At 35.0% G+C, this 22216-nt stretch overlaps 1 protein-coding gene across 1 annotated transcript in view; it reads right to left on the bottom strand.

Annotated features, from left to right (window-relative positions):
- Positions 1-537: 537 nt before the first annotated feature.
- Positions 538-22216, bottom strand: part of CFAP47 (cilia and flagella associated protein 47) — a 543896-nt gene continuing 522217 nt past the window's right edge. The window contains exons 64-65 of the mRNA XM_042974584.1: positions 5081-5249; positions 538-766 (exon numbers count right to left, since the gene is read on the bottom strand). Of these exons, the coding sequence (XP_042830518.1) occupies positions 554-766; positions 5081-5249 (382 nt within the window). The 3' untranslated portion in view covers positions 538-553. The remainder of the gene's footprint in view (positions 767-5080; positions 5250-22216) is intronic.

The raw sequence follows: 22216 nt of genomic DNA, 5'->3' as shown, positions 1-22216 counted from the left end.
CGTAAGAAAATAGGGCACAAAAAGGGGAAGCGATTTGCTTAAAATCATATGAATGACTAACTCATGGCAGAGCCAGTCATTTTGTGCCAAAGTGTCTTAAAGATGGTCCGTATTTGCTATTTATTATTATATTTTTCTGACTGACAACTATCGAGCAAAATGCTCTCTTTTACTTTGAGAAAATGAATTTTCTCCAGGATCATTTTGAAATATATCTATATTGTTTAAAGACTCACTGTAGAAGCATATGGACTACATATACTTATGTGCATGGATTTCTAAGCTGAAATCATTTTTCTTTTGCTACAAATGTACTCTGTAACTTAAAAGGGAACCAATCCCAATAATTTGCAACCAGTCTATTTTCAAAGATACACATAACAGAAATCAGGTATAACACAATTCAGAGAATAGATTTAGTCAGTTTAAAAAGTAGAGAAAGCCTATTATAACTGAAATGTCACTCCTTAGAAATATTCCAGAAGACGAAAGAACAATCATGAAAATATGTTCAATTCTACTGAAGCTCAAGAAATATTTTGGGAAAAAGTATTTATTTATTTTTCAACATCAAAGGCGCACCCTTGATGGTAGAGGACACCCCTGTCCTTATGAGTTTAGCATTTTCACGGATAAAATTGTGCTGACCAACTGGCCTTCTATCAAACATCTTGTTAGTAGTGTCAACTTTGGCTTTGACATTCATCGGTGGCTTGGTAACTTGAGGTAACCCATTGATACCATACAACCAGTACATGTCCGGTGTCTGGAAACAAAGAGAGGAGAAATTTCACATGAAATATTCAAGGATTGAAAGAATACCTTCTCTCTTCTCCATGCAAGGTATGGGAAAGGTACAAAACTGAAAGTGTGCTGGTAACAGATAATTAACATGGAAAATAAATTCAGGAAAGCATTTGGTTTTATGAATTAAGAACCACGGGGCACCTGGGTGACCCAGCTGGTTAAGCATCCAACTCTTGATTCTGGCTCAGGTCACAATTTCATGGTTTGTAGGATCGAGCCCTGCATCGGGCTCTATGCTGTCACTGCAAAGTCTGCTTCGGATTCTCTCTCCCCTTCTCCTCCTCCCTCTCAAAATAAATAAACATTAAAAAAAAAAAAAAGAACCACTCACTACAAGGTCCCTCAGAGATAGAGGTCTGCACCAAGGGTGAACTCAGCATTCATATGATCTAAGGGGAAGCAATCTATTTTCTTTGCATGAAACTGTTGCCCAGCATGAACTACATAACTAATGGAAACCATGCCTTCCAAGATGAACTTATCCATGAGAATTTAACTGTGGCTATAGAACGGACTGGTAAACTATGTCGAGCTTCTGTTTTTTTAGATTATGAAAGTCTATAAATAATACAACCATTTGAAATTACTGAGCATTGTATAAAATCATTAATGACAGTCATAATCTAAATCCAAGTTAGTACCACTTAGGGATTTCTTTAAAGATCCATCGTTTTTGGTTTTTTTTTTCTGTATATATGCACAGGACGGCAGAAGTGAATTACAAAGCCTAGCATTTTCTGCATGTTTATGTTCATACTTAAATCCCACTGCTCTTGCAGAATTTCCTGATGCTGTGTTTATCTAGGCCTTCTTCCCCACGATAAGATTAGGATCACGTGTGTTCCGAAAACTCATTCAGGATAAATCCAGGCTAAGTGAATATTGCAATAACATGAGTCAGGGTGTAAGGGGTAATGTGATATCCATCGAAGAATGTTAAGTGCAGGATTTTCTTGCACACCTGGAATGACCCTATTTTAATTGTTAACTGGCTCTTCCATCCAGTGCTCATAGTAATTGTGTATTCAGAATCAAAGAGGTAAAAGTGAAACCAAAAACTATACTATAACTGGGTTAAATAACATTTTCCTTCACATAAGGATGTTCGATTGGTGTAAAAACACCCCCAACTCTCTAGCCCCATTGATGTAAATAGTCTACAGTGTGTCTTCCACACTATTTTCCATAGAAATTCTGTAAGATGAAATTCCAGTTGCCCACTATGGTAATTGACTTGATAAAGCACTCTTTATTGGTTTTTATTCCTTTTCTGTCTCACATCTTGGCTTCCCTGCATCTGTTTCTTTAGATCACATAGCAAATGTGCTACTTGGATTTGAATCCTTATTTTGGATTTTTGCTTAAGAGGAAATACAAACCAAGATATATATTCTATACATATAATATATATATATATTCTATTTCTTACAGTTTTATGACAATGATTTATTCCCATAAAAGCAATGTATTTATATACATATTACTTATGTCTGGTTATGTCTCTAGCTATAACAGGTCCATCTATGTTACTTTTGCACAAGCGTATGTTTTATCTTGGATAATTTTGGTAGCTTTCACATTTTTGTATAGACTACTTAAGATTTATTATGTCAACCATGGAAAGTTGAGTGGACTACCTATTCTCTTTGAGTGACATTGCTTTTTGTAAACAGTCTGACCAAGTTACTTAAGTCTCTCAAAACTAGTGATATATGCCTTCTTTAATAGTGGGGAAAAGGCAGTTTTTAATCATTCTAAATATGGTTTAATTGAAAGAGAACTTATGAAGCTTGCTAATTTAGTTGTTGAAGTTTGTGTGGGCTAATATTTAAAGTGTTCTTAAAGATCCTAATTTTTGTTTCTAAGTAAAGCACAATGAAGATCATATGTTTCATATATAAGTATTAATTGATTTAATGCTTAACATCAATAGCTTAAAAGATGATAATACCATATGCAGGGTAATTTTTATTTAGATAATGAAACTTTAAAACTTCTTCACATTTATCATGTGAGACATCATGTGAGACGTCATGTGAGACATCGTGGGAGACATCATGTGACACATCATGTGAGATGTCATTAAGAGCAGGGTTTTGAGTCAGAAAGATAATGTTTGAATCATGATTTCAAAATCATTGATTTGATATCTGCAATAACTTTTATGAATCTCGAGGGCATTATGCTCAGCATAAAAAGCCAATCTCAGAAGGTCACACAGAGTATGATTCCATTCATGTAATGTTCTAGAAATTAGAAAATCATAGAGATGGAGAAAAGATCAGCAGTTGCTGTGGTAAAGGAGGAGTTATGGTATTGGACGTGACCATAAAGAGCATGACACAGTTTCCACAATGTTACCAATTCTCTCAGTTGTGTTGGAAGAGTTCTGTATGTCAGTTGTGATTGTAGTTATACAGATCTACACATGGGTTCAAATTGCCTGGAAATACACACACACACACACACACACACACACACACACACACACACACACATACCACATACACGTGGAGGAAGAAGACCTCTAGCTTAGTTAACAATGTTTTGTCAATGTCAATTTCCTTCTTTTGATATATTACTGTAGCTCTATAAAATCTCACCATTGGGAAAAGCTGGGAGAAGTATTCATAGGACTTTATGTACTATTTTTGCAACTTCTTATAAGTTAATACTTTTTTTAAGTTAAAAAATGAGAGATGTGTGAGTCAATTGGAAATTTGAACACTAAATGGAGATTTGATATGTTGTGATACTAAGGGATTATTGTTAATTTTCAGATGTGATAAAGGTATCATGGTTATGATTTTGGTCTTTTAGAGATTAATAGGAAATAGTTGAAGATAATATGATGTCTGGGATTTTCTTCAAAATAATATGGAATATGGGGAAGGGGGTGGGAATACACTTGAAGTGACCTTGATTTGATAAGTGTTCACCCTGGATGATGAGTGTATGTGGAGTAATTATTCACTTTCTTCATATTCACATTTGGAATTTTCAAAAATAAAAATAGAGTCAACAAAAGTGATTTCTTCAACACATTTCAATATCAATTTTTTCCCACATAAGCTTTATCAAACTGTACCACTTCAGACTAAATGAAAATTTCATATTTTCATTTGATCCCATATGTCAACTTACTCTCTCACAGAAACCCTTCAATTCTGCTGCCAGTGATTTAATTGTCAAATCAACATAGGGAAAACAGGCACAGCTTATCTTGGGAAGGCCTCCAAAGTAATTCATTTCAAAAATGTCAACTGTGCACTAGGTAAAATAAACATCATTTTCGTTTGTAAACCTGCTTTTAAATATATCATTTAATCCCTTAGAGTAAGAGTATGTCATTATTTCTTAAGAAATAGGTACAATATGATCATTTTAAACCAAGCATCAATACAGCAAAGGGCAATGTGCGGCAAGGCCCCAGAGGCTTTGTATTGTTATTACCTGGGTTGTAAAAACTCCCAGAAAGATGAAAAATATAAACAATTTTCTCAAGAAATATTCAACATTATTCTTTTCTCTATTCATTAAAAGGGCAACAACACATCTTTCTGCCCGTTGCACTGCCTAATTAGTGTCTGATTTAGAAGTCTAGTAATCACTTTGGCACCAGTGGTTGTGTCTTGAAACATAACTACACGTCCTTTGTGTCTGTGCTACTGAAAATAGACACTGGCAATAGGCATCTTTTCATAAATAGTTTGAAAGCTGTCTTTAGCCTAGAAGCTATTAGCAAAATACATGTGTGAAATCTTATGGAGAAATTTTGCTTGCTGCATAAATTTTCAAAATTGTGTTTACCTTAACTTTATTAAGATGATCACTTGAGCAGACTTTTATATTAATGGCCCACTTTACATTGTTTTTCTCAATTAAAAATAAATTTTATCTTCTATTTAATTTTCTTCATTTTATTTATTTAAGTTTATTTATTTATTTTTAGAGAGCACAAGAGAGCAGGGGAGGGGCAGAGAAAGAGAGGGAGACAGAGAGAATCCCAAGCAGGCTCCACACTGTCAGCATGGAGCCCAACACAGGGCTTGAACCCACGAACCACAAGACCATGACCTGAGTTGCAATCGAGAGGCAGATGCTTAACCGACTGAGCCATCCAGGCACCCCTAATTTTCTTCATTTTAGACTTTAACATTTTGGCAATACCTTATGGCTTCATCAAACATTCCAAAATCTCTATCTCAAATCACCTGAAGTTCTTGAATAGGTTATTACAGAAAACAATATGTGAATATACAAATCACTTTACCTGTATTGCTAATGTTGCTTTGTACTTCCTACTGTACATTCGGGGTTTAAAACCCACAACGATGAGAGTTCCTTCAGTGTCAAAAGGAAGAAGTTTTCCAACCTTAGGTTTTACAAAAAACTCAGGATCACTGCCAGGTAGGAAGTATGCAGTGAATGGCTCAGGATTTCTAGAACAAAAATACAAATAGTAACCTTTAAGTTTTATCATTACTTTTTGTGAGAACTTGATGGATAGAGTTTATATCCTCTTGCACAGGACTACAGTTAAACATTAATGCTGCCATGCATCTGTGAGCCTGATGCTTGTTACTTTATCATGGTGAGGAGGCATTTTTAAAATTACTGAACAATGTCATTCTTCCCAGGGTGACAAGATGGAATTCTAAAGATTTTTTTAAATTATGTCTTATGTTTTTATTGTACAAAGAATAAAATGCTGTCCCTATAAAAATGTGGAGAAGTCAATGTCCCAAATTAAAATGCAATCATTTGTAAATAAATTCATATCTAAAATGCATGGCTAGAACAGCCATCAGGAAGCCTTTGTTTTTATGACTATTCCAATGTGATTGCTCACTTTCCTTTAGCTTTCCACTTGTGAAGTGAGATGAAAGTACTTTGCAGGTTTATTAAAAGATTCTTGAGCCTGAAGAGGAGTTGCTATGATCTGAAGTGAACGGAGAGGCATTTAGGATTCAAGTGACCATTTTCACATTAAGGTTGATTATATCTGAGATGAGGACTGAGAGAGAAGTTGAGAAACTCCTCTGGTAGAATAAAGCAGGGGAGGAGCACGCTGCATGGCAGGCTGTACATGAGGAATTTTGTAACCAAAGGGACAGGGGAGATGCAAGTAGAAGGCAAAGAACGGTTTCCTAGAACAGATCCAACAATGAATCACAGAAGAGGAGGTGCGAGATTCTGGTCGGGACTCAGTGATCCACCTAGCAAATGTATTGAGTATCGTCGCAGAGGGTTTGAGAAAGTGGACTATGGATATGGATGGCCTGGACTGGAATCCCAGCTCCATCTAAGTGCATAACTTGAAACAACTTACCTTTTTGGACCTCAGTTTTCATACCTGTTCAATGAAGGTAATAACCCCTATAAAGCAATTAGCTCAGTACCTGACATGTGGCAAATGCTCTATATGGATTAATCAATATTAATACAGTCAGTCATTATGATTGTTGTTTAAAAAAATTTTTTTTTACATTTTTTATTTATTTTTGATAGAGGGAGAGACAGAGCACAAGTGGGGGAGGAGCAGAGAGAGAGAGGGAGACACAGAATCCGAAGCAGGCTCCAGGCTCCGAGCTGTCAGCACAGAGCCCGACATGGGGCTCGAACTCACAAACCGCAAGATCATGACCTGAGCCGAAGTCGGACACTCAACCGACTGAGCCACCCAGGCGCCCCTATTGTTGTTGTTTTAAAACATCTTACTACCAGTGCTAGGCAATGACGCATGATGCAATAAATAAGATGAATTTATACAACAGAATACTCAGGGGTTCTGGTGGAACAGAAGACCCAGAACCTCTTTTCTCGCAAGCAACAACAATACAAAGATCAATTCCAATTGTGAGACATTCAGAAACCAGTTGAGAGGCTTCTGTCTTCCAGGGGAGCACAAAATCAGCTGTTTGGAAGTCAGTAGAAAAATCAGTGGCATGCTCTCAGCACAGTCTGCCCTCCTCACCAGCGCAACACCACATGATTAGGAAGAAATTCTCAGTTTCCATTTCTCCCCGGGGAAGGAAACAGAAGGGTGGACCAGATATCCAACAATTGGACTTCTGGTTGGAATGTGAGGACAGCTGCCCAAGAGACTGGCTTCTGTCTTGCTTATCTTGAAGTCCTGATGGGACCTGACACACTGGAGATGCATGGGGGCTTCTAAGAAACAAAGTGGGCAGGGTGGTAGTGCTCCAGAGGTGCCAGGGTAGAGCAGACAGAAATTGTACAGCTCAAAATCTTCTCCCTAAGTGTGGAAAAAGAAGAGTGGAACATGTGTCCAATTTTCTGGATTTTCAGTGTGCTGCTCAAGGTTCTGGTTTCTATCTTGTCTCAGAAAACTGACAGAACGTGGCAAAATCTAGATGCCTGGAGGCTGCTGAGGGGGAAAATAAAGATCTGGGTGGTGTGCTGCTGCTTCAGAGTGCCTGTAGTATAGAAGACAGAGAGCAAAAGAGCAAGAAGCTAGGAACACCTGAAAAAAAAAAAAAAAAGAAACCAGCAAACTCCTTTAATTAGTAATCTTCACACACAAGTTCAGAGAGATATACTCACAAAAAAAATCTGAGAGGTCCCCAGGATCCCCACTTGGTCTAAGTGGTGAAGATCTTTCCCTGCAAGAAGCTAGTCCATAAAGACCGAGAGAGATAGCTATTTTTTCAAATGTGTGAATACCAACACGAAGTTAGAAAGAACATGAAGAAACAGGAAAAAAATTACCCAGTTAAAGGAACAAAAGAAATCTCTAGAAACACACCATAAAGAAATGAAAGTATGGGAATTAGTGACCAATTATTCAAAATAACTGTCATGAAGATGTTCGACACTTTCAGGAAAACCATACATGAACAAAACAAAGAGGCAGAAAATATAAAAAAGGGCAAACCAATTTTAGAGCTGAAGACAGCAATAACTGACCTGAAAAATTCACTAGAGGGGTTCAACCATGGATATATATGATCAAGCAGAAGGAATTAGGGAGTTCAAAGACATGTCATTTGAAATTATTCAGTTAGAGGAACAAAAAGAAAAATAAATGAAACAGAGTAAATAAAATCTAAATGACTTATATAACAACATCAAGTGGACCACTATATATGTAATGAGTCTCAAAAGAAGAGGGAAATGAGGGCAAGAAAACTTACTAAAAGAAATAATGCCAAAAAACTCCCAAATCTGAGGAAGGAAAGAAACATAGACTCATGAAGTCCAACATATTCCAAATGGGATGAAACTAGAGAACTCCACAATGAAACACACAATCAAAATGTCAACAGTTAAAGACAAAAAGATAATTTTGAGAGGAGCAAAGGAAAAAAGGATTCCTCATATATAAGGCCACCCTTGTAAGACCATTAGCAGATTCCTTAGTAGAAACCTTGTAAGCCTGAAGTGAGTGGGATGATATATTCAAACTGCCGCAAACAAACTGTCAACCCAAAATACTATATCTAGCAAAACTGTCCTTCAAAAATGAAGAAGATAAAGAATTTCTTGATAAACAAAAGCTGAGGGAGTTAATCACCATTAGACATGTCTTACAAAACATACTAAAGGGAGTCCTTCAAATTAAAATGGAAAGATGTTAAACAGCAACACAAAAGTATTTGAAAGTCAAAGCTCACTGGTAGGGGTAAATACAAAGAAAAATACACAACACTGAATACTGTAATGGGGGTATACAAACCATTTTTTAATTGTGGCATAGAAGTTAAAAGACAAAAGTACAAAAAATAAAAATTATAAAACGTATTAATCGTACACAATATAAAATGTGTTATCTGTACATCACTAACAAAGTATAGAGATTTTGTATTCAGTTAAAGTGGTTATTAGCTTAAAAGAGATTTTTTTAACCTGTAAGTTGTTTTATGTAATCTTCATTGTAATCACAAACACCTATGGAAGATACCAAAAAGAAAAATGAGAAGGGAATCAAAGTGTGTCACTAAAAAAACCATCAAAACTACACAAGGGAAGACAGCAACAAAGGAAAAGATGGACAAAAGAACATAGAGAAAACAACAAAATGACAACAGTAAGTACTTCCCTACCAATAATTATTTTAAATATAAAATAGACACCCCAGTCACAAGACACAGAGCTAATTGAATAAAAAACAAGTATATGCTGTCTACAAAAGACTAACTTTAGATTTAAAGATACACATAAGCTGAAAGTTAAAGGAAGGAAAGAGATATTCCATGCAAATGGTAAACAAAAGAGAGTGTGGATAGCCTTACTTATATTAGGCAAAATAGACTTAATAAAACTCTGTAACCAGAGACAAGGACATTATATAATGACAAGATCAATTCATAAGAATGATATAATAATTATACATGTCTATATATATATGCCCAACAGCAGAGCACTTAAATGTATGTACAAAAGATTGACAGAATTAAGGGAGAAATATACAAATAGAATAATAGAAATAACATCATGTTCAACACTGAAAAGCCAAAGCTTTTCCTCTAAGACCACTATCTCTGTTAGCAGATGACATAATCATATATGTAGAATGATTACACAAAAAATCTCTTAGGACTAACAAATGAATTCAGTAAAGTTGTAGGATATAAAATCAATATGTAAAAATCGGTTGCATTTTTATACAATAGCAATGAACTATTTGAAAAAAAAATGGAGACTTCAATACCCCATTTACAATAATGGATGGAAAACTCAGAAGATCAATAAGAAAAAAGAAGACTGGAACAACACTACAGACCAAATGGTCTGACAGATATATACAGAACACTCCATCCAACAGCCACAACATTTACATTCTACTCAGGTGCACATAGAACAATCTCCAGGGCAGATCACAGGTTAAGTCACAAATCAAGTCTGAATAAACTTAAGAAGACTGAAATTATACCAGCTATCTTTTCCCACCACAATGGAATAAAACTAGCTATCAAGAGCAGAAGGAAAACTGGGAAATAAACAAATGTGTGGAAATTAAACAACGAACTCTTGAACAACCAATGAGTCAAAGAAGAAATCAAAGACATATTAGAAAATATCTTGAGACAAATGAAAATGAAAATACAACATACCAAAGCCTATATATAATGCAGCAAAGGTAGCACTTAGAGGGAAGTTTGTGGTGAAAAAAAGCCTACATTAAAAAAGAACAAAGATCTCAAGTAAACAACTTAATTCTACACCTCAAGGTGGTAGAAAAAAAAAGAACTCAACCCAAAGTTAGCAGAAAGAAGGAAATAATAAAGATGAGAGCAGAAATAAAACAAAGAAAGAATTAAGAAAATCAACCAAGAGTCAAACTTTGGACAAGAGTAGGTTTTTTGAAAAGATCAACAAAATTGACATTGAGCTAGACTAAGAGTGAAGACTCAAGTAAAATCATAAATGAAAAAGGAGATGTTACAACTGATGCTCCAGAAATAAAAAGAATCATGAGACTGTATGAACAATTATATGCCCAAAAAATTGTGTAACTGAGAAGAAGGGAATAAATTCCTAGAAAAATGCAATCTACCAAGACTGAATCATGAAGAAATAAAAAATCTGAACAGATCTATCAATACTAAGGAGACTGAATCAGTAATCAAAATCCTCCCAACAAAGAAAAGCCCAGGACCAGATGGTGACTTCTACCAAATATTTGAAGAAGAATTAACACCAATCTATCTCAAACTCCTCCAAGCTAGTGCAGAGCAGCGAATACTTCCAAACTTAATTTATTTATAGCAATATTATCCTGATATCAACACCAGAAAAAGACACAAGAAAAAAACTACAGGCCAACATCCCTGATGAATATAGATGCAAAAATCCTCAACAAATACCACCAAATGGAATTCAACTGCATATTAATAGGATCATATACCATGTCCAAATAGGATTTATCCATAGGATATAAGGAAGGTCCAACATAAGAAAGTCAATATGATAAACCACTTTCACAGAATGAAGGATAAAAATACATAATAATCTCAATCTATGCAGAAAAAGCATTTGACAAAATTCAACACCTTTCTATGATAAAAACACTCAACAATCTAGGAATAGAAGGAAATTACTTCAACATAATAAAGGTCACATATGAAAAGCCCACAGCTAACATCATACTCAACACTGAAAAGCCAAAGCTGTTCCTCTAAGACCACTATCTCTGTTAGCAGATGACATAATCGTATATGGAGAATGATTACACAAAACATCTGTTAGGACTCTGTTAGGATTCTGTTAGAATTCAGCAAAGTTTCAAGATATAAAATCAACATGTAAAAATCAGTTGCATTTTTATACAATAGCAGAAACTACTTGAAAAAAAATTGAAAAACCATCCCATTTAAAAGAGCATGAAAAAGAATAAAATATTAGAAATAGATTTAACCAAGGAGGTTAGAGATCTGTACACTGCTATAAGATAATGTTGAAAGAAATCGAAGAAGAAACAAATAAATAGAAAGATGTCCCTATGTTCATTGACAGGAACACTTTAATGTTGCTAAAATGTCCATACTACCCAAAGCAATCTAAGTAATCTACAGAATCAATCCAATTCCCACCAAAATCCCAATGTCATCTTTTCAAGAAATAGGAAAAAAATTGTAAAATCCACATTTAGTGTCAAAGGATCCTGAATGGCAAAAAAAAAAAAAAAATAGTCTTTTCAATAAATGTGGCTGGAAAAAATGGATAACCACATGCAGAAGAATGAAATTGGATCCCTATCTTACACTGCACACAAAAATCAACTCAAAATGGATGAAAGACATAAATATAAGACCTAAATCCCATAAAAACAAACTGTGGAAAAAAAAAGAAGAAAACACTGGGAAAAAGCTTCTTGTCTTGGAAATGATTGTTTAGATACGACATCAAAAGCACTGGCAACAAAAGCAAAAATAAAGAAAGAAGTGGGACTATATCAAAAGAAAAAAATTCTGCACAGCAAAGTGAAAAATCAACAAAATGAAAAGGCAACCTATGGAATTGGAGAAAATATTTGTAAATCATGTATCTGATTGGGGGCTAATATCCAAAATATATAAGAAACTGGGGCACCTGGTTAGCTCAGTCGTTAAATGTCTGACTTCAGCTCATGATCTCATGGTTCATGAGTTTGAGCCCCATGTTGGGCTCTGTGTCGACAGCCCACATGCTGGAGACTGCTTCAAGATTCTGTGTCTCCCTCTCTCACTGTCCCTTTCCCACTTATGCTCTCTCTCTCTCTCTCTGCCTCTCAAAAATAAAAATAAACAGTAAAAAACCACAAAATATATAAGGAACTAATGCAAGTCAAGAGCAAAAAACAAACAAACAAACAAACAAACAAACCCTCAAATAACCTTGTTAAAAATGGGCACAGGACCTAAATAGATATTTTTGCAAAGAAGACATACATATGGCCAACAAATATATGAAAAGAATGCTCAGCATCACTAATCATCAGGGAAATGCAAATCAAAACCACAATGAGATATCACCTCACCCCTGTTGGAATGGATATTATCAAGAAGTAAAAAAATAAGTGGCATGCATATAAAGGGAACACTTGTATGCTGTTGGTGGGATTTAAAAATGGTACAGCCATTATGGAAAATAATATGAAGTTTCCTCAAAAAAGTGAAATTGAATTACCATATGATCCAGCAATCCCACTTCTGGTTATACATCTAAAGGAAATGAAATCAGTATCTTAAAGAGATTTCTTCATTCTCATGTTTATTGCAGCATTAGTCATAATAGCCAAGATATAGAAATAACCTAAGTGTCCAGCAACAGATGAGTGGATAAAGAAAATGTGGTTTATATATAAAGTGGAATATTATTAAACCATAAAGAAAACAGTTAAACATTGTCATTGCAACAACATAGATGAACTTGAAGGACGTTATGCTACGTAAAATACACCAGATGCAGAAAAACAAATTCTACATGATCTCACATATAAGTAAAAGCTAAAAAAAGTAGAACTCATATAAGCAGAGTACAACAGTGATTGCCCAGGGGCTGGGGATTGGAAGAAAGGGGAGGATTTTGGTCAAAGGGTACAAACTTTCAGACTAGGATAAATAAATTCTGGAGATCTAATGTACAGCATGGAGACTATAGTTAATAATGTATTGTATACTCAAAATTTACTAAGACCGTGAATCATTAGTGTTCTTGCCACACACAAAAAAGGTACCTATGTGAGGTGGATAGGTTAATTACTGTGATTTGGAGAATCATTTCACAATACATATGTATATCAAATTGTTGAGTTGTACACCTTAAATATATACGATGTTTATTTGTGAATCATACCTAAGTAAAGTTGGAAAAAAATTGAAAAAAAAATTAAAAATAACAACCTTAACAGTAAAGAATAAACTTCTGACAGAAGAATTGCAAATCCCAGTTAGGACAGATACTTACAGAAACTAACCCTTCAAGTATGCGGCATTTCTTAAATTATACTGTTCAGTAGGGTGCCTATTTTGCTTACATCTGCCAAAGTTAATGCTAGCTATAAACCTCTAAAGGAACAGAAATATTGATCAGTGTCCCCAGGGCTACCGATACTGAAAATATAGCTCGGAGGTTTGACATGTTCTCTAGCCTACCACAACTCAGAACGGTCTGAATGTGAGGTTGATAGGATACCAAGCTGAGATAGGATGTGAAGAAGGGTTTCTCTGTTGAGGTGTCAACTGGAGGAGAGGAGACAGGAGCTGAGGCATCTTATCTAAATGGACACTCTGCCTACTACACATTACCAAAGCTGGTAATTCGCTTTGTTCTTTGCAGTGATTGTGTAAAGATGTGTGTTTGTGCGTGTGTGTGTGTTTAGGTAAAGTGGATACAGTGATACCTATTTAGTAGTATCTTAAAAATTAAATACTTCTATACATGCTAAACATTTAGTAGGAATGAAACACATATTTACTATTTTGTTTACTGTGTTGTTCTTAATGTAGAGCAGCAGAGGAATAAGAAAAATGGGGTGATAACGAATATTAACTTAAGTGGACTCATATTGTCCTGTATTTAACACAGCTCTGATCTTTACTGAAAACCCATTATTTTCAGGTTTTTTTTTTTAAATAACAATATCACTAAGAACAATAGATAAGCTGTTTTGAATCTCTGAATTCTCCTATGTGTTTCTCTGAACTCTTCAGAACATTTTGCATCTCTAAATCATCATACCCACAATTATCCCTCAACAAACTATGGTCTTTTTAATTTTTTTAATGTTTATTTATTTTTGAGACAGAGAGAGAGAGAAAGAGAGAGAGAGAGAGAGATTGAGAGAGAGAGTATGGGGGAGGGGCAGAGAGAGGGGGAGATGCAGAATCCGAAGCAGGCTCCAGGCTCTGACCTGTTAGCACAGAACTAGATTCAGGGCTCGAACCCAGTAACTGTGAGATCATGACCTGAGCTGAAGTCAGACACTCAACCGAATGAGCCACCCAGGTGCCCCAAACTATGGTCCTTTTAAATAATGAAAATATAAAATGAACTGTATTTCTTAAAATAGCCTTTCTTGGTTCCTTCTCTTTCCTCCTTGCCTGGAGATTCTATGTTGTAGGGATTAATTTAAGAGACAGAATAGCTACCACTTCATGGCTTGCCATACAGTATTTTCTGCTCTTTTCCCTTCCCTGTATGCTCAGCAAACAAGAAAAATGGGTAGTCATTAGGGCACAGGGTCATTTACCTTCAGAACTTACTTCACTCTTGATAACTGAAAAACAAAAAAAAAACCACCCCAAAAAGAACAAAAAACAGGAGATGCTGAGTTGGTTTGTGGGGAAGCTTGTCAAATGCTGAATATGGTTAGGTCAATCTGTCTTCCTGACCCATCTTGTTTCTTTTTCACACGTTCCCCCACTAATTTCATAGATCTTCTGAATGACTTGAGATTTCTAACACCTGACCAGGTATAGCCTCCTCAGAGATGGGAAGTAAACTGGATATAGTCAGTAGCTTATCTACATCAATGAGTCACCTAATATAAATGTAAAGACAGACTTGGTACAGCATAGTTTTCAAATGCCCTAGAAAATTGATCCATGAAGAGAAAATAAATTCACCCCCTTCTGCTGCTTGGTATGTTGCCCACCATGATCTGACACTTGTCACTCAAGAAGAATTCCAGCTGGTGATGATATCTAGGAGGAACCTGGGGAGAGTTTATTGACTTAGAAGATGCTTAAAATACTCAAGTAAGTAGATTCCACTATAGCATACTGACACATTCTTTTAACACTTCTGCCATTGAAATGTGAGGCCTACGTTCCATTCCCTTTCATAAATCCAAGCCAGCATAGTGACTCTCTTGTAACCAACAGGATGTGGCTGAAGTGATGTTGCATAACTTCCAGGTCAATGTCAGAAAATGCCATGTGGTTCTTTTGGAATGCATACTATGAGGAAGAAGTCACCATGTACAAAATCCAACTACTTGAGACACACGTTATATAGACACTACATGTAGGCACTATTTGCCAACGAGAGCTGCACTGTTAGCCAACAACTAGCATTCACAGCCAACTGTCAGAGTTAACCATTTTGATCGGCTAGCTCAGTCATGCCTTCAGATGACTGTAGACATGATCAATATGTGATTGCACCTTCATGAGAGAGCTTCAACCATTAAAATGTACCAAAAATGTATCCCAAATCTGCACACTAAATGTGTTTAATGAGGACAATTCTATTTTCTGTTGAATCTTTAAAAAAAATCCTCCTGTGTCAATAATATAAGGGTTGCATTATTACATCTTCAGAGTGGAAACTGAACAAAGTTAAAATCTATACTTTAGAAAATATTCTGTTGGCATTTTTGGATATTTCAGTAACTTTAATTCATTTACTCAATATAAGAGGGCTGTCAGAGTTCAGCACACAAGAATCAAATTTTATTTCATATTTTGAGTGCATTTGACATATATGATGAAATATCCTAAAATTTCTGAGAAAGGCAATCATCCACTAGGAAAATGTTTATTGAAATCTATAAAAGTACAGGTATATTTAAGATTTCTGTTGAGACTCTCTTGGCACTTAATGCTTCTGGAAATACATTATAATAAAAGATATTAGCTGCTTCTGATTTTATTTTTATTTTCAAAAATTTTTTAGCTGCTTCTAATCTTACATAAAACACTTGAAAGAATATCTGTAATATTAATTAAAACTGAACACAGAAAAGAATTGTAAAGAAGAATGATTGTTTCCCTTTTGCTTCTTCTACACAAATACATTGCCGTAATTGCCTTATTCTCTGACTTAAAAAATATACAAGGGCATAAAAAAACTGTATTGTTTTAGAAACTGAATCATATGCCACACAGTTTCTGTTGTAGCATTAAAAAAACAACCCTCAAGATATTAAAAAAATCAAGATGCCCAGTGAAAACACAAAAGTAAATTCAATGGCAGTTCGAAGAAATTGATTTTGTAACTGTCTTACTTTTTTCCAAACACCAACTGAAAGTATGAAAGTATGTTCCAAATCAGTTGGGATTGAATTGAGAAAAAAGTTAATGTAAAGAAATCAAGAAAGTGAGAACTGAGCTCCTAATTTATTACTTTGAGAAGGCTGAGTGAGACATAGATGCAATCTTGACCTTGTATCATAAAAAATATCAGGTTCAGCATATCTGTAAAATATTTTTACAGATATTGTCAGAGCCTATACAAACTAGGATATTTTCCAAGACATTGGGGGGAATGAATCATATTGGTATCTGAATTAAAATGGATATTCAGTAGGATGTAACATGCATAGTCTTTCCTCCTTCTGACAGTAAACATGGGCCTTGGTTGATGTCTCTCTTCCACTAACTATGCAAATGCAAGGGGTTTCCAATTAGATCTGGAGAGAAAATAGACCAATGAGAGTAATTTTTCAATTTAGACGAAATAATCATGATGCTATTCTTCCAGAAAACTCATACATTTCATTTTATATCTTTATTGACTGTTTTCCTTTATAAGTATACCCCAAATTTTCAGACTTTTAAAACTGTAATCTCTTATAACTGATTATTGAATTATATAATTGTAGCTGTCAAAAGCAATCCCAAATAAGGCAATGAAGGATGGAATTTGTGTTATTTTGAATTCAAATGCTTTCGTTTCTACCTTTTCATTAAGTTAAACACAGGATAATATTACACAGTGATTAATTAATATTAACAAGGATAGAATACAATGGCTCAGATAGTCTGAACTCTATGAATTATTTATTTCCCACAACCGGGAAAGAATAAAGATCATTTTACTCATTAAAGGCCCATACAGGTTATGAAATCAGTTCACTTTCTCATATTTTAGGGAGCAACTCTTGCTTCTCTTTAGTTAATTTTCACCTGTAAGGGAAACATGTTGTAGATCATCTAAAACAGACCTGTAATAATGAAGACTGTGGGCAAAGCCCAAGTGTTGTGCAGGCCAGATGTACATATAAAACAGGATGAAGGAAAATGGATTTCCTGCTCAAGAGGCAATTTTCTCAGAGTAAACAATTATGATATTAAAATTTCTTTCCTGCCAATAAACAGAAAGTCATTTTTGCACTCCTGATTGCAAAGGTGATAGTTTAAAACTGACCAAAATGAGAAAGTTATACAGGCCAATCAGTAAAGAATATTTATTAAGTTATTAGAAGAGCAAGAGTTCTAATCATGCCCATAACTGTGTTTATTTGTAGCTGATTGAGCCATTAAAAATTTTCTTGATTACAGTAAACAATTTACTTTGCAAAGACACCAAATATATGGATGTCATGGTTTTATGCAGTAAATAGGGATACAAATAGACACTTCTTAACAAACTATGACTGAACTTTAAAAAATGTTTTTAAAAGTTTTACAAGATTTTTCAATAGAAACCACAAATAATTATGTATGCTAGTATTTACCAGAAACCTAAGAAATGCATCAAGCATTTGTTTTGTTCCTAAGTACATTTTGAGGCAAATTTATATGAAATAATCACTGTTACTTATTGTCATGGAAACCAAAATACTTGGGGATTTTCATTCTTTCAAAGCATACTTGTTAAGCATCTCTTATTAATCATCTAATAATTGTCTGGCACTGACCAAGACAGTCCTAGTCCCTCTCTTCGTTGAACTCAAGCTAATGGAGACAGTAGACATTAAATGACAAGACTCATAAGCAAACTTCTGAAAACTAAAATCAAAGAAAACATCTTGAAAGAGACTAGAGAAAATGCAATGTTACCTACAGGGGAACAACAATTTAATGACAGCACATTTCTCCTCAGAAACCATGCAAGCCAGAAGGAAGTGGCACAATATTTTTCAACTAATGAGAGAAAAGAACTCTGAACCATGAATTCTATATCAAACAAAAATATTCTTCAATAATGAAGGGAGAGTAAAGACAGGATCAGATTAAGGAAAGCTAAGTGAATGTGTCACTAGCAGAGCTAACCTTATAGAATAGTTAAAGGAAGTTCTTTTAACAAAAATAAATGAAAATAGAAGGAGGCTGGTTCTTCAGGAGGAAAGAAAAACAATGGAGTGAGGAAAAATAGGGGTAAGTACAATGGACTATCCTTCTCATGAGTTTTTACAATTATATTTTACAAGTGAAGCAAAAATTATAGCATCATCAGGCATGATGCTCAATATATATAATGACAATATTTAAGACATTTACATTTAAAAAGTGAGGAGGGTGAAGGAAGCAAATGAAAATGAAGTTTACATACTTACCTCGAGGTAGAAAAATGTCTATAGCAGTAGACTGAATTGTTGCATATGAATATGGTAATATTGACATCAACTACTAAAAACAAACTATGCAATGACACATATATTTAAAAAACTATAGGTAAATAACAACGGGTTCTAAAAACAGTTCAGATTACCAATAGAAAGGCAAGAAAAGGGAAGTAGAGGAAAGGAAGTGAACAAACAGAATGAATAATAAAATGGCAGAAATAAATTTAAGATATTAATAATTACTTTAGATATTAGTAATGCAAATTCACACCAATGGAAGATAAGAGATTAGCAAAGCGAATCAAAAATAGATGATCAGGGGCACCTGGGTGGCTCAGTCGGTTAAGTATCCGACTCTTGGTTTCGGCTCAGGTCATGATCTCACAGTTTCATGAGTTTGAGCCTCACGTGGAGCTCTGCACTCACAGTGTGGAGCCTGCTTGGGATTCTTTCTCTCCCTCTCTCTCTGCTCCTCCCTCCCTCACTCTCTCTCAAAATAAATAAACTTAAAAAAAAACTGATTTAAAAAAAACAGATGATCAAACTAGATGCTGCCTATAAGAAATTTACTTCAAATTAATGACATAGGTAGATTAGAAGTAAAAGGATGAGAAACATTATACCATGGAAACATTTATTTCTTAAAAAGCAGGAGTAGAGCAATAGTAATATCTATACTAATATCAGGTAAAATAGTAATATCTGTATTAGTATCAGATAAAATAGACTTCAAAGCAATACATTTATCAAAGAAAGATATATGATAAAGAGTAAATACACCAAAAATGATGCAGAAATCCTATGTTTGCATATCTGCATGTACCAAATATCAGAACTTTAAAAAGACATAGAGTAACACCAGAAAAAAAGAAATAGATTATGAATTAGAAATACAATTATGAAACAGAAATACGATTATGCCTAGAGATTTCAATACTCCCCCCTCATCAATTTTTAGAAGCATGGGGCAGAAAATCATCAAAAAAAAAAAAAAAAAAAAAAAAAAAAAACCAAAGGAAGTGAACAATATGATCGACCTCTAAGCTTTAATACATATTCACAGAACACTCCATCCAACAAAAGAAAAATATTCATTCTTTTCAATAAACATAAAAATGACTTAAATCATAGAGTATGTTCTCTGACCATAATAGAATCAAACTGGAAATCAATAACAGAAAGATAACAGAAGTCTTCTAAAATATGTGTAAAATAAACCATACTTTTCTTGATAAAAGGGAAGCCCAAAGGAAATCAAAATACATTTAGAAATGAATAAATATGAAAATATAGCATATCAAAATTTGCGAAATGCAGCTAAAGCAGTGCCTAGAGGGAAATCTATCACAACAAATACTTAAAATAGAACAAAGTACAGATCTCAAATCAATACTCTAAGCTCTGACTTCAAAAAACTAAAAAATGATAAAAACAGGAACAACATCAAAAGATGACTGAATAAGATGTCCTTCACTCATATCTTCCATAAGAACAATAATATGGTATCCATCCATAGACAAAAGTACCTTTGTGGGAGCTTTGGGATCCATGTAGGAGATTGTGCATGAAACTTTGGTGCAGTCTAAGACTGAGGGCAGCCATTTTGAGAATGCAGCTCCATATCCAGGCGACTGACTTGCTGACTGTGGTCATGGCTACAGGGAAGGAAAATGGTCCCTACCTACCAGGACTCCCCCTGGCAGAGGAGCTGCTGGAAGAGTAAGCATAGGACTCTTAGAAGACATTAAAGGGACATGGATACTACTATGTCACAGACTCTAAGAAACCCACACAGGGATGCCTGGGTGGCTCAGTCAGTTAAGCCTTTGACTCTGGATCTCAGTTCAGGTCATGACCTCGAGATTTGTGAGATTGAGCCCCATATGGTGCTCTGTGCTCATAGCAAGGGGCCTGCTTGGGATTCTCTCCCTCTGTCTCTCTGCCCCTCCCCAGCTTGTGCTCTCTCTCTGTCTCTCTCTCAAAAATAGACATCGAAAAAAAAAAAAAAAGAAAGAAAGAAAGAAAGAAAGAAAGAAAGAAAGAAAAGAAAAGAAAAGAAAAAAAGCCCACACAGAACCAATGGGGATACTTCACCTGCAGATCCCCCAGCTAGCCCACAAGCATCCCTAGCACTCTGGGTGCCTTGCCCCCATACATTCTCACCCCATGGTGACTTCCTTGTGTTTGCCCCCTACAGTAGCAAGAGAGAACCTTTATAGGTGGCTAGTGAGTAATGTGCAGAAATCTGCCCAACTCTGAAGGTCTGTAAGAAACCACAAAATTGAACATTCAGCACCACCCAAGGGAAGGTGAAAGGGAGGCTGTCAGCCCTCAGAGTGGCTTGACATGGTGGACAGAATTTTGCCATAACAATAGAGTAAGAGGTATGGAGCAGACATACACATAGAAAAGCACTGAGAAAGACTCAGAATCCCAAGTAGGACTGAAAGAGGTATTTCTTTATTGAAACCAGTCAGCAAAGATGGAGGAGGTGACTGCTACCTTAAATGCCAAGAGAGCAGTATGAGTCAGGAGATTGAATCAGTAACTAAAAACCTGCCAAAAAAGAAAATCCCAGGACCAGATGGTTTCACTGGTGAATTCTACCAAATATTTTAAAAAGAATTAATACCAATCTTTCTTAAATTCTTCCAAAATAATGAAGAAAAAGAAACATTCTCCAACTTATTTTACAAGATCAGCATTACCCTGACGGCAAAGCCAGGTAAGGAAACTACAAGGAAAGAAAACTAAAAGCCAATATTCCTGATAAATATACGTTCAAAAATTCTCAACAAAAGACTGGCAAACTGAATTCAACAGTACATTAAAAGTTTCATATGCCACAATCAAGTGGGATTTATCTCTAGGATGCAAAGGTGGTTCGAATAAACAAATTAATAAATATGACACACCACATTAACAGTATAAAAGATAAACATTACATGATCATTTAAATAGATACAAAAAAGGCATATGACAAAATTCAACATCTTTTCATGATAAAAACTCTCAACAAATTGGATTTAGAAGGAACAAAACTTAACATAATTAAGGCCATATATGACGAGCCCATAGTTAACATCACACTCAGTAGTGAAAGGTTGATAGCTTTTCCCCTAAGATCAGGAATAAGACAAAGGTGCCACTCTTACTGCTTCTACTCAACGCAGTACTGAAAGCCCATGTGAGAGCAATTAGGTAAGAAAAAGAAATAAAAGGCATCCAAATCAGAAAAGAAGTAAAATCACCTTTTTTCTTACAGATGATGTGATCTTACATATAGAAAATCCTGAAGACTATACCAAAAAATCTGTTAGAATCAATAAGCAAAATTTTTAGGTTACAGGATACAAAATCAACATACAAAAATCAGTTGCATTTCCTTACACTAACAACAAACTATCTGAAAAATAGAGAAAAGAGTCCCATTTTACAAGAGCATCTAAAAGAATAAAATACTTTGTAATAAATTTAACCAAGGAGGTTAAGGATCTTTACACTGAAAACTCTAAGATTTTGATGAAAGAAATAGACAAATAGGAAGGTATACTGTGTTTAGGGATTGGAAGGATTAATATTGTCAAAATATCCATACAACCAAAGCCATCTATAGAGTCCATGCAATTTCCATCAAAATCCCAATGGCATTTTTCATAGAAATAGAAAAAA

The sequence above is a fragment of the Panthera tigris genome, chromosome X (assembly GCF_018350195.1).
Source record: "Panthera tigris isolate Pti1 chromosome X, P.tigris_Pti1_mat1.1, whole genome shotgun sequence".
In the NCBI taxonomy this organism is placed as follows: domain Eukaryota; kingdom Metazoa; phylum Chordata; class Mammalia; order Carnivora; family Felidae; genus Panthera; species Panthera tigris.
This window is presented reverse-complemented; position numbering and strand designations above follow the sequence as displayed.